The sequence below is a fragment of the Schistocerca americana genome, chromosome 3 (genome assembly GCF_021461395.2).
Source record: "Schistocerca americana isolate TAMUIC-IGC-003095 chromosome 3, iqSchAmer2.1, whole genome shotgun sequence".
Taxonomy (NCBI): domain Eukaryota; kingdom Metazoa; phylum Arthropoda; class Insecta; order Orthoptera; family Acrididae; genus Schistocerca; species Schistocerca americana.
In genome coordinates this window covers 982,774,729-982,790,843 of record NC_060121.1, presented here as the reverse complement: position 1 = coordinate 982,790,843, position 16,115 = coordinate 982,774,729, and the positions used below count along the sequence as shown (strand labels likewise).

The following is a 16,115-nucleotide window of genomic DNA, read 5'->3' as shown; positions in this document are numbered from 1 at the left end:
CAATGGAACCACCTTTAATTCAAAAAAGGCAATCTCATTCAGATTCTTTTGGGAAAGGTAGAACATTATCTATTTATTTCTATCTTCAGATGATTACCGTAGTGATGTCGGACAAGTCACTTCACTCAAATGAAAATAAGAGTATTACTTGATGTACATTTTTAACACTTCATAATATATATATATATACTGCTCACAGAAACAGATATATTGAGGAAGAGTACCGTAAATAAACTGAATGATGATAAAGCAGATGTTGGACTGAAGTTCATTGGTCAAATGCTAAAGAATTTTATTCATCCTTGAAGGAAGATACTTAGAAATTGCAGCCTGATTCATTCTTCAATATATATATATGTAAAAAACAAAGAAGATGTGACTAACCAAACAAAAGCGCTGGCAGGTCGATAGACACACTAACAAACACAAACATACACACAAAATTCTAGCTTTCGCAGCCAACGGCTGCTTCATCAGGAAAGAGGGAAGGAGAGGGAAAGACGAAAGGATGTGGGTTTTAAGGGAGAGGGTAAGGAGTCATTCCAATCCCGGGAGCGGAAAGACTTACCTTAGGGGAAAAAAAAGGACAGGTATACACTTGCACACACACACACATATCCATCTGCACATACACAGACACAAGCAGACATTTGTAAAGGCAAAGAGTTTGGGCAGAGATGACAGTCGAGGCGGAAGTACAAAGGCAAAGATGTTGTTGAAAGACAGGTGAGGTATGAGCGGCGGCCCATTGAAATTAGCGGAGATTGAGGCCTGGCGGATAACGAGAAGAGAGGATATACTGAAGGGCAAGTTCCCATCTCCGCGAGTTCTGACAGGTTGGTGTTAGTGGGAAGTATCCAGATAACCCGGACGGTGTAACACTGTGTCAAGATGTGCTGGCCGTGCACCAAGGCATGTTTAGCCACAGGGTGATCCTCACTACCAACAAACACTGTCTGCCTGTGTCCATTCATGCGAATGGACAGTTTGTTGCTGGTCATTCCCACATAGAAAGCTTCACAGTGTAGGCAGGTCAGTTGGTAAATCACGTAGGTGCTTTCACACGTGGCTCTGCCTTTGATCGCGTACACCTTCCGGGTTACAGGACTGGAGTAGGTGGTGGTGGGAGGGTGCATGGGACAGGTTTTACACCGGGGGCGGTTACAAGGGTAGGAGCCAGAGGGTAGGGAAGGTGGTTTGGGGAGTTCATAGGAATGAACTAAGAGGTTACGAAGGTCAGGTGGACGGCGGAAAGACACTCTTGGTGGAGTGGGGAGGATTTCATGAAGGATGGATCTCATTTCAGGGCAGGATTTGAGGAAGTCGTATCCCTGCTGGAGAGCCACATTCAGAGTCTGATCCAGTCCTGGAAGTATCCTGTCACAAGTGGGGCACTTTTGTGGTTCTTCAGTGGGAGGTTCTGGGTTTGAGAGGATGAGGAAGAGGCTCTGGTTATTTGCTTCTGTACCAGGTCCGGAGGGTAGTTGCGGGATGCGAAAGCTGTTGTCAGGTTGTTGATGTAATGCTTCTGGGATTCCGGTCTGGAGCAGATTCGTTTGCCACGAAGACCTAGGCTGTAGGGAAGGGACCGTTTCATGTGGAATGGGTGGCAGCTGTCATAATGGACGTACTGTTGCTTGTTGGTGGGTTTGATGTGAACGGACGTGTGAAGCTGGCCATTGGACAGATGGAGGTCAACGTCAAGGAAAGTGGCATGGGATTTGGAGTAGGACCAGGTGAATCTGATGGAACCAAAGGAGTTGAGGTTGGAGAGGAAATTCTGGAGGTCTTCTTCACTGTCAGTCCAGATCATGAAGATGTCATAAATAAATCTGTACCAAACTTTGGGTTGGCAGGCCTGGGTAACCAAGAAAGCTTCCTCTAAGCGACCCATGAATAGGTTGGCGTATAAGGGGGCCATCCTGATACCCATGGCTGTTCCCTTTAATTGTTGGTATGTCTGGCCTTCGAAAGTGAAGAAGTTGTGGGTCAGGATGAAGCTGGCTAAGGTAATGAGGAAAGAGGTTTTAGGTAGGGTGGCAGGTGATCGGCGTGAAAGGAAGTGCTCCATTGCAGTGAGGCCCTGGACGTGCGGAATATTTGTGTATAAGGAAGTGGCATCAATGGTTACAAGGATGGTTTCCAGGGGTAACAGACAGGGTAGCTATTCCAGGCGTTCGAGAAAGTGGTTGGTGTCTTTGATGAAGGATGGGAGACTGCACGTAATGGGTTGAAGGTGTTGATCTACGTAGGCAGAGATACGTTCTGTGGGGGCTTGGTAGCCAGCTGCAATGGGACGGCCAGGATGATTGGGTTTGTGAATTTTAGGAAGAAGGTAGAAGGTAGGGGTGCGGGGTGTCGGTGGTGTCAGGAGGTTGATGGAGTCAGGTGAAAGGTTTTGTAGGAGGCCTAAGGATCTGAGGATTCCTTGAAGCTCCGCCTGGACATCAGGAATGGGATTACCTTGGCAAACTTTGTATGTAGTGTTGTCTGAAAGCTGACGCAGTCCCTCAGCCACATACTCCCGACGATCAAGTACCACGGTCGTGGAACCCTTGTCCGCCGGAAGAATGACAATGGATCGGTCAGCCTTCAGATCATGGATAGCCTGGGCTTCAGCAGTGGTGATGTTGGGAGTAGGATTAAGATTTTTTTTTGAAGGATTGAGAGGCAAGGCTGGAAGTCAGAAATTCCTGGAAGGTTAGGAGAGGGTGATTTTGAGGAAGAGGAGGTGGGTCCCGCTGTGACGGAGGACGGATCTGTTCCAGGCAGGGTTCAATTTGGATAGTGTCTTGGGGAGTTGGACCATTAGGAGTAGGATTAGGATCATTTTTCTTCGTGGCAAAGTGATATATTCAGCAGAGAGTACGGGTGTAGGACAGTAAATCTTTGACAAGGGCTGTTTGGTTGAATCTGGGAGTGGGGCTGAAGGTGAGGCCTTTGGATAGGACAGAGGAAAGGTTAACTACTGAATTAGGGTGTTGTGGTTCCAGATTGTGTTGATTGGAATTTTGAGGTTTTGGGGGGAGTGGAGCTGGAAGTGGGAGATTGAGTAGATGGGAGAGACTGGGTCTGTGTGCAATGAGAGGAGGTTGAGGTTTGCTGGAAAGGTTGTGAAGGGTGAGTGAGTTGCCTTTCCGGAGGTGGGAAACAAGGAGATTGGATAGTTTTTTGAGGTGGAGGGTGGCATTCTGTTCTAATTTGCGGTTAGCCTGTAGGAGGATGCTCTGAACAGCCGGTGTGGATGTGGGAGAGGGAAGGTTGAGGACTTTTATTAAGGATAGGAGTTGACGGGTGTGTTCATTGGCTGAGTTGTTGTGTAGGTGAAGGATTAGGTGGGTGAGGGCAATGGATTGTTCATTTTGGAACTGGTATAGGGACTGATGGAAAGAAGGGTTACAGCCAGAGATGGGAACTTTAAGTGTGAGGCCTTTGGGGGTAATGCCAAATGTCAGACAAGCCTGAGAAAATAAAATATGGGAGTGTAATCTGGCTAGGGCGAAGGCATGTTTGCGGAGGGAATGTAAATAAAATTTAATGGGGTCGTTGTGGGGATGTTGTTAGGGTGACATGGTATTAGAAGGTGGAAAGTGTAACATGAGGCTGAAATGAAAATGAAAATAAAAATATATGGCGAGAGATAAAGGCGAACTAGAAAGCAACTGGAGATCTGGAAATATCACTTTGCCACGAAGAAAAATGATCCTAATCCTACTCCTAATGGTCCAACTCCCCATGACACTATCCAAATTGAGCCCTGTCTGGAACAGTTCCGTCCTCCGTCACAGCAGGACCCACCTACTCTTCCTCAAAATCACCCTCTCCAAACCTTCCAGGAATTTCTGACTTCCAGCCTTGCCTCTCAATCCTTCTTAAAAAACCTTAATCCTACTCCCAACATCACCACTGCTGAAGCCCAGGCTATCCGTGATCTGAAGGCTGACCGGTCCATCGTAATTCTTCCGGCGGACAAGGGTTCCACGACCATGGTACTTGATCGTTGGGAGTATGTGGCTGAGGGACTGCGTCAGCTTTCAGACAACACTACATACAAAGTTCGCCAAGGTAATCCCATTCCTGATGTCCAGGCGGAGCTTCAAGGAATCCTCAGAACCTTAGGCCCCCTACAAAACCTTTCACCTGACTCCATCAACCTCCTGACCCCACCGACATCCCGCACCCCTAACTTCTACCTTCTTTCTAAAATTCACAAACCCAATCATCCCGGCTGCCCCATTGTAGCTGGTTACCAAGCCTCCACAGAACGTATCTCTGCCTACATAGATCAACACCTTCAACCCATTACATGCAGTCTCCCATCCTTCATCAAAGACACCAACCACTTTCTCGAACGCCTGGAATCCTTACCCAATCCGTTACCCCCGGAAACCATCCTTGTAACCATTGATGCCACTTCCTTATACACAAATATCCCGCACGTCCAGGGCCTCGCTGCGATGGAGCACTTCCTTTCACGCTGATCACCTGCCACCCTACCTAAAACCTCTTTCCTCATTACCTTAGCCAGCTTCATCCTGACCCACAACTTCTTCACTTTTGAAGACCAGACATACCAACAATTAAAGGGAACAGCCATGGGTACCAGGATGGCACTTCGTACGCCAACCTATTCATGGGTCGCTTAGAGGAAGCCATCTTGGTTACCCAGGCCTGCCAACCCAAAGTTTGGTACAGATTTATTTATGACATCTTCATGATCTGGACTGACGGTGAAGAAGACCTCCAGAATTTCCTCTCCAACCTCAACTCCTTTGGTTCCATCAGATTCACCTGGTCCTACTCCAAATCTCATGCCACTTTCCTTGATGTTGACCTCCACCTGTCCAATGGCCAGCTTCACACGTCCGTCCACATCAAACCCACCAACAAGCAACAGTACGTCCATTATGACAGCTGTCACCCATTCCACATGAAACGGTCCCTTCCCTAAAGCCTAGGTCTTCGTGGCAAACGAATCTGCTCCAGTCCGGAATCCCTGAAGCATTACACCAACAACCTGACAACAGCTTTCGCATCCCGCAACTACCCTCCCGACCTGGTACAGAAGCAAATAACCAGAGTCACTTCCTCATCCTCTCAAACCCAGAACCTCCCACAGAAGAACCACAAAAGTGCCCCACTTGTGACAGGATACTTTCCGGGACTGGATCAGACTTTGAGAGTGGCTCTCCAGCAGGGATACAACTTCCTCAAATCCTGCCCTGAAATGAGATCCATCCTTCATGAAATCCTCCCCACTCCACCAAGAGTGTCTTTCCGCCGTCCACCTAACCTTCGTAACCTGTTAGTTCATCCCTATGAAATCCCCAAACCATCTTCCCTACCCTCTAGCTCCTACCCTTGTAACCGCCACCGGTGTAAAACCTGTCCCATGCACCCTCCCACCACCACCTACTCCAGTCCTGTAACCCGGAAGGTGTACACGATCAAAGGCAGAGCCACGTGTGACAGCACCCACGTGATCTACCAACTGAACTGCCTACACTGTGAAGCTTTCTATGTGGGAATGACCAGCAACAAACTGTCCATTCGCATGAATGGACACAGGCAGACAGTGTTTGTTGGTAATGAGGATCACCCTGTGGCTAAACATGCCTTGGTGCACGGCCAGCACATCTTGACACAGTGTTACACCGTCCGGGTTATCTGGATACTTACCACTAACACCAACCTATCCGAACTCCGGAGATGGGAACTTGCTCTTCAATATATCCTCTCTTCCCGTTATCCACCAGGCCTCAATCTCCGCTAATTTCAAGTTGCCGCCACTCATACCTCACCTGTCATTCAACAACATCTTTGCCTCTGCACTTCCGCCTCGACTGACATCTCTGCCCAAACTCTTTGCCTCTGTATATGTCTGCTTGTGTCTGTATATGTGTGGATGGATATGTGTGTGTGTGTGCGAGTGTATACCCGTCCTTTTTTCCCCCTAAGGTAAGTCTTTCCGCTCCCGGGATTGGAATGACTCCTTACCCTCTCCCTTAAAACCCAAATCCTTTCGTCTTTCCCTCTCCTTCCCTCTTTGCTGATGAGGCAACCGTTGGTTGCGAAAGCTAGAATTTTGTGTGTATGTTTGTGTTTGTTTGTGTGTCTATCAACGTGCCAGCGCTTTCGTTTGGTAAGTCACATCATCTTTGTTTTTAGATATATTTTTTCCCAAGTGGAATGTTTCCTTCTATTTTTTATATATAATTTTTTTCAGAAAATTGCAAATTTTATAATGAAATAAAAATCTGAAAAGTGAAAAAAAAAATTTTTTCTCTTCCAACTTCCCTTAAGGTGGTGACTAATATTTGGTAACACGTAAGTACTACTATGCATTGTTATTATTGTTGTGCACTTCATTATTTATGTTCTACATATTCATATCCATATTCTATACACTTACTCATTCCACATCCAAGCGAACTGCTCACAGAAACAGATTTATCGAGTAAGAGTACCATAAATAAACTGAATGATGATGAAACAGATGTTGGACTGAAGTTCACTGGTCAAATGATACAGAATTTTATTCATCCTTGAAGGAAGATACTTAGAAATTGCAGCCTGATTAATTCTTCAATATTTTAATCATTATGACATGTTGAGTTAATAGAAGAGGGTGAAAATACATAGGAGGGCAATACGCTTACTCACTTCTATTCAATGTTTGCAAAAACGCCTTAGCAATGTTCAATAATCTCCTATTGGAGTGACAATGAGCACTTTGTAAAGGTTTACTCACATAATTTCAGTTTATAAGCCAAGAAACATAGTGCTTTCTTCCAATTACGTCCTATACAAAGCCCAACATGGAAAAACTAGAGATGTTCAAGCTCACACAGAAACAAATCATCAATCATTTTCCTACACACAGCCCTCCTTTTGAAAAAAAGATGCAAAAAGTAGAATCATTGTATGGTACATTTATGGACAATGGATTGTTACTTATAATTTCTAAACGGGTGTGTGTCTCTTCATGATTATACACATGGAGGACATGCTACTATTTCACTTCAGATAACATTATCATATAGAAGATAGCTGAAGGTTCAGGCTTTTATAGTTCTCTGGAATATTGTAACATTCATTCTATAAAATAAATCTCTTGTCACATTACTTTTTCATTTCTGGTGACTCGAAGAATGATATTCTTGGAATCATTTTTAATACGTAATGAATGATATGAACAACTGGGTATAATTTTAATTCCTTTCTGAATCTTGAAGGCTGACATTCTTGCTTACACTTGGACTTAGCAGCTATAGGGGAATTATTAATGTGCAATGCCAGAATTTGTTAACTGATATCTCTTCATTTGAGTGCCTCTTGTCAACAGTTTTACAGAGATTGTTTAGCATTCATATAAGTGTAGTAGTCAAGTTGAAAATTTGTTTGAGTGTTCTTAGCGCACTTGTTTAGTTAAATCCGTCAAATCATTGTGTAGTTTTGTAATTAGCAGGGACAGATTTGCATTTTAATATCTGTGACGTGTAAAGTTGCGTAGTCTTCTGTCATTTGTTTATTTCTTCCAAATAGTCTTTGTACATTACTGACACTACAGTTTGCCTTCTGCCACCGAGCAGTGTGTCAGCAGTGCGCACGTAGCAGCATTACTGCATTTACTAGCCAGTCTTGTATTTTAATAACCATTTAAATTTTGTGTTGAGTTGTTTTTTCTCTCTGTAGATTAGTTCAGACGTTCTTTGCACAACAGTATTTAGCATGGATAGGTACTGCAACTGCTGTGTTTGGATGCAGGCTGAGTTGGCATCCTTTCACTCCCAGCTTCAGGCAGTGTTGGCTTCGGTCACGCAGCTTGAGGCTGTTCCCAATGGGCATCACTGGGGGTGTCCGGACGGGGGTTTGTCGAGGACAGCCAGCTCGTCCCACACATCCCCCAATCGGACTACAGCTGTGGCTGCTCGGGATACTGCCCACATTGAGGCTGACACCTCAACAGTGGCAGAGTAGGAGGTCGTCTCGAGGTGTGGCAGGGGGCGAAAGACATTCCGGAGGGCTTAACGGAAGGCCTCTCCAGTTTGATGAACCGGTGTCAGGCTCTGTCTCCGGCTGACACTGATCTTCGGCCCGACATGGCTGTTTGTCCTGTTCCAGAGGATGCTCCTCAGTCTGCAAGATCCAGGCGGTCGCAGAAGGTGGGCTTACTGGTAGTTGGGAGCACCAAAGTCAGGCCCGTAATGGGGCCCCTTCGGGATATGGTTGCAAGGGAAAGGAAGAAAACCAATGCGCACTCCATGTGCATATCGGGGGTAGTCATTCCAGATGTGGAAAGGGTCCTTCCGGATGCCATGAATGGTACAGGGTGCACCCATCTGCAGGTGGTTGATCGTGTCGGCAACAATGATGTGTGTCGCTATGGATCAGAGGAAATCCTCTCTGGCTTCCGGCGTCTATCTGATTTGGTGAAGACTGCCAGTCTCGCTAGCGGGATGAAAGCAGAGCTCACCATCTGCAGCATCATCGACAGGACTGACTGCGGACCTTTGGTACAGAGCAGAGTGGAGGGCCTGAATCAGAGGCTGAGACAGTTCTGTGACTGTGTGGGCTGCAGATTCCTCGACTTGCACCATAGGGTGGTGGGGTTTCGGGTTCCGCTGGATAGTTCAGGAATCCACTACACACAGCAGGCGGCTACACGGGTAGCAGGGGTTGTGTGGTGTGGACTGGGCGGTTTTTTTAGGTTAGATGGCCTCGGGCAAGTACAGAAAGGGCAACAGCCTCAAAGGGGGCGGGACAAAGTCAGAACATGCGGGGACCAAGCAGCAATTGGTATTGTAATTGTGAACTGTCGAAGGTGTGTTGGTAAAGTACCGGAACTTCAAATGCTGATAGAAAGCACCTAAGATGAAATCGTTATAGGTATGGAAAGCTGGCTGAAGCCAGAGATAAATTCTGCCAAAATTTTTACGAAGGCACAGACGGTGTTTAGAAAGGATAGATTGCATGCAACCGGTGGTGGCGTGTTTGTCGCTGTTAGTAGTAGTTTATCCTGTAGTGGAATAGAAGTGGATAGTTCCTGTGAATTATTATGGGTGGAGGTTACACTCAACAACTGAGCTAGGTTAATAACTGTCTCCTTTTACCGACCTCCAGACAAAGCAGCATTAGTGGCAAAACAACTGAGAGAAAATCTGGAATACATTTCACACAAATTTCCTCAGCATGTTATAGTCTTAGGTGGAGGTTTCAATTTACCAGATATAGACTGGGACACTCAGATGTTTAGGACTGGTGGTAGGGACAGAGCATTGAGTGACATTATACTGAGTGCACTATCCGAAAATTACCTCGAGCAATTAAACAGAGACCCTACTCATGGAGATAACATCTTGGACCTACTGATAACAAACAGGCCTGACCTTTTCAACTCTGTAAGTGCAGAACAGGGAATCAGTGAGCATAAGGCCGTTGCAGCATCCCTGAATATGGAAGTAAATAGGAATATAAAAAAAGGGAGGAAGGTTTATCTGTTTAGCAAGAGTAATAGGAGGCAGATTTCAGACTACCTAAGAGTTCAAAACGAAAATTTTTGTTCCAACACTGACAATGTTGAGTGTTTATGGAAAAAGTTCAAGGCAATCGTAAAATGCGTTTTCGACAGGTACGTGCCGAGTAAAACTGTGAGGGATGGGAAAAACCCACCATGGTTCAACAACATAGTTACAAAACTACTGCGAAAGCAAAAAGCGCTTCACTGCAAATTTAAACACAGCCAAAACCTCTCAGACAAACAGAAGCTAAATGATGTCAAAGTTAGCGTAAGGAGGGCTATGTGTGAAGCCTTCAGTGAACTCGAAAGTAAAATTCTATGTACCAACTTGACAGAAAATCCTAGGAAGTTCTGGTCTTATGTTAAATCAGTAAGTGGATCAAAACAGTATATCCAGACACTCTGGGATGATAGTGGCATTGAAACAGAGGATGATACGCGTAAAGCTGAAATACTAAACACCTTTTTCCAAAGCTGTTTCACAGGGGAAGACCGCACTGCAGTTCCTTCTCTAAATCCTCGAACGAATAAAAAAATGACTGACATCAAAATAAGTATCGAAGGAATAGAAAAGCAACTGAAATCATCAACAGAGGGAAGTCCATTGGACCTGACGGCATACCAATTCGATTCTACACAAGTACGCAAAAGAACTTGCCCCCCTTCTAACAGCCGTGTACCGCAAGTCTCTAGAGGAATGGAAGGTTCCAAATGACTGGAAAAAAGCACAGGTGGTTCCAGTTTTCAAGAAGGGTCATCGAGCAGATGTGCAAAACTATAGAACTATATCTCTGACATCGATCTGTTGTAGAATTTTAGAACATATTTTTTGCTCGCGTATCATGTCATTTCTGTAAACCCAGAATCTACTCTGTAGGAATCAACATGGATTCCAGAAACAGCGATCGTGTGAGACCCAACTCGCTTTATTTGTTCATGAGACCCAGAAAATATTAGATACAGGCTCCCAGGTAGATGCCATTTTCCTTGACTTCCGGAAGGTGTTCGATACAGTTCCGCACTGTCGCCTGATAAACAAAGTAAGAGCCTACGGAATATCAGACCAGCTGTGTGGCTGGATTGAAGAGTTTTTAGCAAACAGAACACAGCATGTTGTTCTCAATGGAGAGACGTCTACAGACGTTAAAATAACCTCTGGCGTGGCACAGGGGAATGTTATAGGACCATTGCTTTTCACGATATATATAAATGACCTAGTAGATAGTGTCGCAAGTTCCATACGGCTTTTCACAGATGATGCTGTAGTATACACAGAAGTTGCAGCATTAGAAAATTGCAGCGAAATGCAGGAAGATCTGCAGCGGATAGGCACTTGGTACAGGGAGTGGCAACTGATTCTTAACATAGACAAATGTAAGTCTTGCGAATACATAGAAAGAAGGATCCATTATTATATGATTATATGATAGTGGAACAAACACTGGTAGCAATTACTTCTGTAATATATCTGGGAGTATGCCTACAGAATGATTTGAAGTGGAATGATCATATAAAATTAATTGTTGGTAAGGCGGGTGCCAGATTGAGATTCGTTGGGGGAGTCCTTAGAAAATGTAGTCCATCAACAAAGGAGGTGGCTTACAAAACACTTGTTCGACTTATACTTGAATATTGCTCACCAGTGTGGGATCCGTACCAGATCGGGTTGACAGAGGAGATAGAGAAGATCCAAAGAAGAGCAGTGTGTTTCGTCACAGGGTTATTTGGCAACTGTGATAGCGTTACGGAGATGTTTAGCAAACTCAAGTGGCAGACTCTGCAAGAGAGGCGCTCTGCATCGCGGTGTAGCTTGCTGTCCATGTTTCGAGAGGGTGCGTTTCTGGATGAGGTATCGAATATATTGCTTCCCCCTACTTATACCTCCCGAGGAGATCACAAACGTAAAATTAGAGAGATTTGAGCGCGCACGGAGGCTTTCCGGCAGTCATTCTTCCTGCAAACATACGTGACTGGAACAGGAATGGGAGGTAATGACAGTGGCACTTAAAAGTGCCCTCCACCACACACCATTGGGTGGCTTGCGGAGTATAAATGTACATGTAGATATAAATGGAACAGCAAAATTCATATTTTAAGCATTCCAAAAACATACCTGAACAAATGTGCAGTAATTCAGTATGGATGTCTTTGTTGTTGATGGAATATCAAAAATGTTTAGCCTCATCTTTTTGTCTCGGAAAAGAAGTTTGCGGCCTGTTTCATTCAGTTCTAACCAGTTAATCTTGGAGTCATGACTCAGCTGACCTATTGTAGCACCACTCACAAGATCCACTGAAAAATATGTTATTAAGACATTGCATACAATATGACAATTACAAAGAATCAGCAACTTCTACTATCAGTATCACTTACATATGCAAATTGTCTTCAGATCTAGCAAATATGCCAATTTCTTATTATTTTCAGATGCTTTACATCTTTCATTAAGCCGTACACTTACAAGATGAGGATTAACAAACTCTGTTCTGAAAATAGAAACATAATACAACTTAGAAGAAAAGAAAAAAACTATGTTGCTGCACATATGAAACAAGCATAAATGGAATGCATAAACATACCAATATAACCTTCATTCAACACAATAGCATCTGTTACTGCAAGCTGGTCTTGTCTATCAGCGTGGGAGTGATTCACATAGCTTGCCAGAAAGCACTGAAAGCAACTTTGTGGACTCTGTTCCGTGGCTCAGTGAACAAGATTATATTGGCCAGACCAATGACCCACAATTCTGCCTAAATGGGGGGCCACTACAGTCATTCATCCACTCCTGACTTTATGTTCGTCTTGCTGTTTTTGTCTAGTTAGTCCTTTCAAATACTGGACTGAGACCGTATTGACCCATCTGTTGTTAGCAGATCTCGGAAAGACTGTCAAGCTATACACTTCTGACATTGTCAGTGTGGGGGGCGATCTGTGGTATTATCAATACCGAATAAATTTTCAACTCCCAAGATTGTTAAACTCACATATTCACATATATGACTGGTTTCAGGAGTTCTTATTGCCATCTTCGGATCTGCAAAAGATGGGACCGAAAACGCTAGGATACAGCAACTAACATAACGGCACACACAATTATACATGCAAGATTGGCAATACATGGAACAGCAAAATACCCAGGGTTGCCACAAGTTTCCCCAAATGAGATTCCCTGCTATTTGTCTGATTTACAGGCAAGTTTTAGCATTTTTCCCTTACAAATTTTTGAGATCACAAGGATAGTTAAGACATAAACTGACAATCTGTCTGTGCAGCTATGCTACAAGAAACTATAGTGAAAACAAGGAAATATCTAAAAAAGACTTGTAAGGAGACGACGCATCCTGATGTGAGCAAATAAATATCTAAATGAAACATATTTGGTGACAGAAATATGCATTTCCTTGGAGTTGCAAGACAGGTTTAAACTACCTTCACTGATTTCAGAAATCACCTTAGAAAAAAGTGGGCCTCTTGAAAGAAGTGTATAAGGCAGGGAAGAATTGTGTAAACCAACACCATAGGTGACTGTCAATAAATTTTGGTTCTACTATGTTTGTTATTGTCAGTTATGACCCACTGTGTTATATGTATTACTGTACAAGTATTGTGTGATTTTTCTTTCAAGAAATATGTGAGTACACAAGGGCCTGACACAATTTTCTTCTTCGTATCATCCATACTTTCTAACATATAAACTACTTTTGAACTGCCAAACTTAGAAATGTACAGAATGTAACCATATGTACAAATTAATTTTCAATGTGAATGTAAAATGACTCATTCCAAATCATTATGATCTATCATGCAAAATGATCTCAGGAACATGTGACTAACTAACTACATTGTATAGCACCACTTACAATACTGAAGAAGAAGATTCCGTAATGACGTAAACACAGATATGTTGTTATTCCATGTATTGCAAATTTTGGATATAATTATATGTGCTGTTTTGTTAGTTGCGGTATCCTAGCATTTTCAGTCTCATCTTTTGCACATCTGAAGATGGCAATGAGAATTGCCGAAACCAGTCATCTATATGAATAAATGATTTTTGCAATTTTGGCAGTTGAAAATTTATTCCACGTTCATGATTGTAAAGCTGTTGATAATTAATGTGTGCATGTTTCTCCTTGCTAATAATGTGCTGACATCACTTGATTGTAAATTCTTGAATATGTGGATAGATTTTATGTGTAACTAAGCTGTGATGAAATGTGTTTCTGTCCAACCCAGATAAAAACAGCTAATTGTTCATCAGCCTATGACGATGCTAGTCAAAGATGCCATCAAAATATAAGGCAATCTAACTGACACACGTCAAACTAAGAACATCAAAAGTTAACTCTGTGAAACTTAATACTAACTGAATCTTCAAGAGGGTTAGAGCTGAGAGAACCACAAAAAAACCAATGACTATCTAGCTTTCAGAGGCAGTAAATTGTGCTTCAAATCATAAGAAGAGATAAGTTGAGATACGGTAAGTTTTCCCTCACTTTATATTTGAATACTGTTTGAATGTGTGAATAAACAGGAACGTAAAGTGACTAATATTGGTATGAAACACCCTCCTTTGTGGGGAGTACACATGTAAATGTAGAACAGAGAAAAGAAAAGATATAATTAAAAAATGGTGGATAAGAGATAAAAGTTAAAATGTCAATTATTATTATGTATTTTACAATCATATAAGTGTATTGCAATTTGAGAAAGTTTCTACCAGACACAGTTCACTAATGCTGTGGAAAACATTAGCCCTTTCAGAGTGTTCACAAACAGCATACAAACAGAACCAAAACATTTTATGAAAAGTTTATTTTAGGAGAATGCGCATTTACATGTGTGTCACTTACTATTTTCATCACATATTTAAAAAATATAAATTTGTAATTTCCTGTTTAAATTTGGATGTAAAAATAAACTTACTTCTATGTTCCAGTTACTTACCTAACAGATGCAAGGATTTCATTGATTCCATACTCAACCAGACTCAGTTCTCCAGCATTGAAAATTAGACAGACTGTAGGATTGTCAAAGTATACTTTCTCATGACACCCCGTATTTGGCCAGACAACTTCACTTAACAAATTACGTGTCAGATCTCCAACAAGTATTGTATCTGAAGTGCGAGCAAATACGTAACTATCCTCACCCATGATCCGAACATCTTCAATTTCATATCCGTACTGGGATTTTAAAATTATGCCTTGCAGCTCCGTACTCAGAGGCTTTATGATAACCTGACTAGGACCAACATAGGCCATTTCAAATTTGTTTTTCCATACCATTCGCCTGTAATGGGGAAGATATAGATGTTTAATTAGAACTCAGTTGTAAGCTTAAATTAACATTTGTTCAATAATTAAAATGTATGGGATGAACTGAATATGTAAGAAATTGATATTGTGAGACACACTTTCTCATAAATAATTTTATCATTATGAAATATCAATTAATACTATAAATTGTAACGTATATGGTACAATAACATGAGAAATTGATATGTAACTAAACGATCGAACACATTATACCTATGGGTAACATATTCCTCTTTATGTAACTTCAGCATTTGTGTCAATGCTGGAGACTGGCATATGCAGAAGTTACTACAAATGCACACTGCATATACAGAAGGTACTACAAGTCTGCAATCTTCTTACACCACTGTGGATTGACTGGGATTAATCTAGCACTTTAGATGCCTAAATTGGAGATGTTTATTCAATCACAAATATTAGACACCTTCCCATTAAATAATTTGAATATTATATTATAAGTGTACATGAACGTGATCAGTCCATATAGAAGGTAGTGATATGGTCGTAATTTTGTTGACAGTAATAGAGAGGAATCATAGGTTGAAATCTTGTGCTGAAATATAGCCTGCTTCTCTTAAAAAGCATCAAGAGGGATATCGAACTTAACGTTCCAAAATGAATGCAGCGATACACGAAATTATCACTCAGAGTTTTGTTTGCAACATCAAGTAGCAATTATAAGCAAGAAGAATGCATAACAAATAGAAAATCCAAAGCTGTGAATGAAATGAATCCATTGTGGATTTTTGAAACATATGTATGTATTTCTGAGTCTAACAAAAATTGCTTCTGTATCACAGAAAGGTGTCAGTTACATCAGAATAGATAAGATTAGACAAGATTGTACAACAAAGCTAATTCACACATTCAGTAATTCCATGGTAGCAGTCATGACAGAACAATGTGCCAGTATAAAAATCTGTTTGCCATTGGGGAAATCATTAGTGCAAACCACCATCGGGGCTCAGAAACCAAGCAACAATCACCCCAGTTGGAGGACTTCTACATCATCATGACTGAAAACAGCTGAAGATGTGATAACCAAAGTGAAAATAGTGTAGTTTTGTTTTTTCAAAATTGAGGAGACAGTGTAAAATGAATTTGTCGCCCAATGTACCAATATTCTTCAGCATTACTAACTTCAATTGCTAAAATGATTTAATGAGGCACTGCAGAAAAATCAGCTGTGTTTGTTGATTGAATGTTTAGTTTCTCTACAATGGCAACACTCCCACTCACACAGCATTATGGGTCATGCAGTTTCTGGCCAAAAA

The 16,115-nt window shown here is 42.3% G+C and overlaps 1 protein-coding gene across 1 annotated transcript in view; it reads right to left on the bottom strand.

Annotated features, from left to right (window-relative positions):
• Positions 1 to 16,115, bottom strand: part of LOC124605475 (intraflagellar transport protein 172 homolog) — a 320,057-nt gene that overhangs the window by 212,575 nt on the left and 91,367 nt on the right. Inside the window, exons 9-11 of the mRNA XM_047137189.1 lie at positions 14,471 to 14,815; positions 11,894 to 12,006; positions 11,634 to 11,812 (exon numbers count right to left, since the gene is read on the bottom strand). Coding sequence (XP_046993145.1) covers positions 11,634 to 11,812; positions 11,894 to 12,006; positions 14,471 to 14,815 — 637 coding nt within the window. The remainder of the gene's footprint in view (positions 1 to 11,633; positions 11,813 to 11,893; positions 12,007 to 14,470; positions 14,816 to 16,115) is intronic.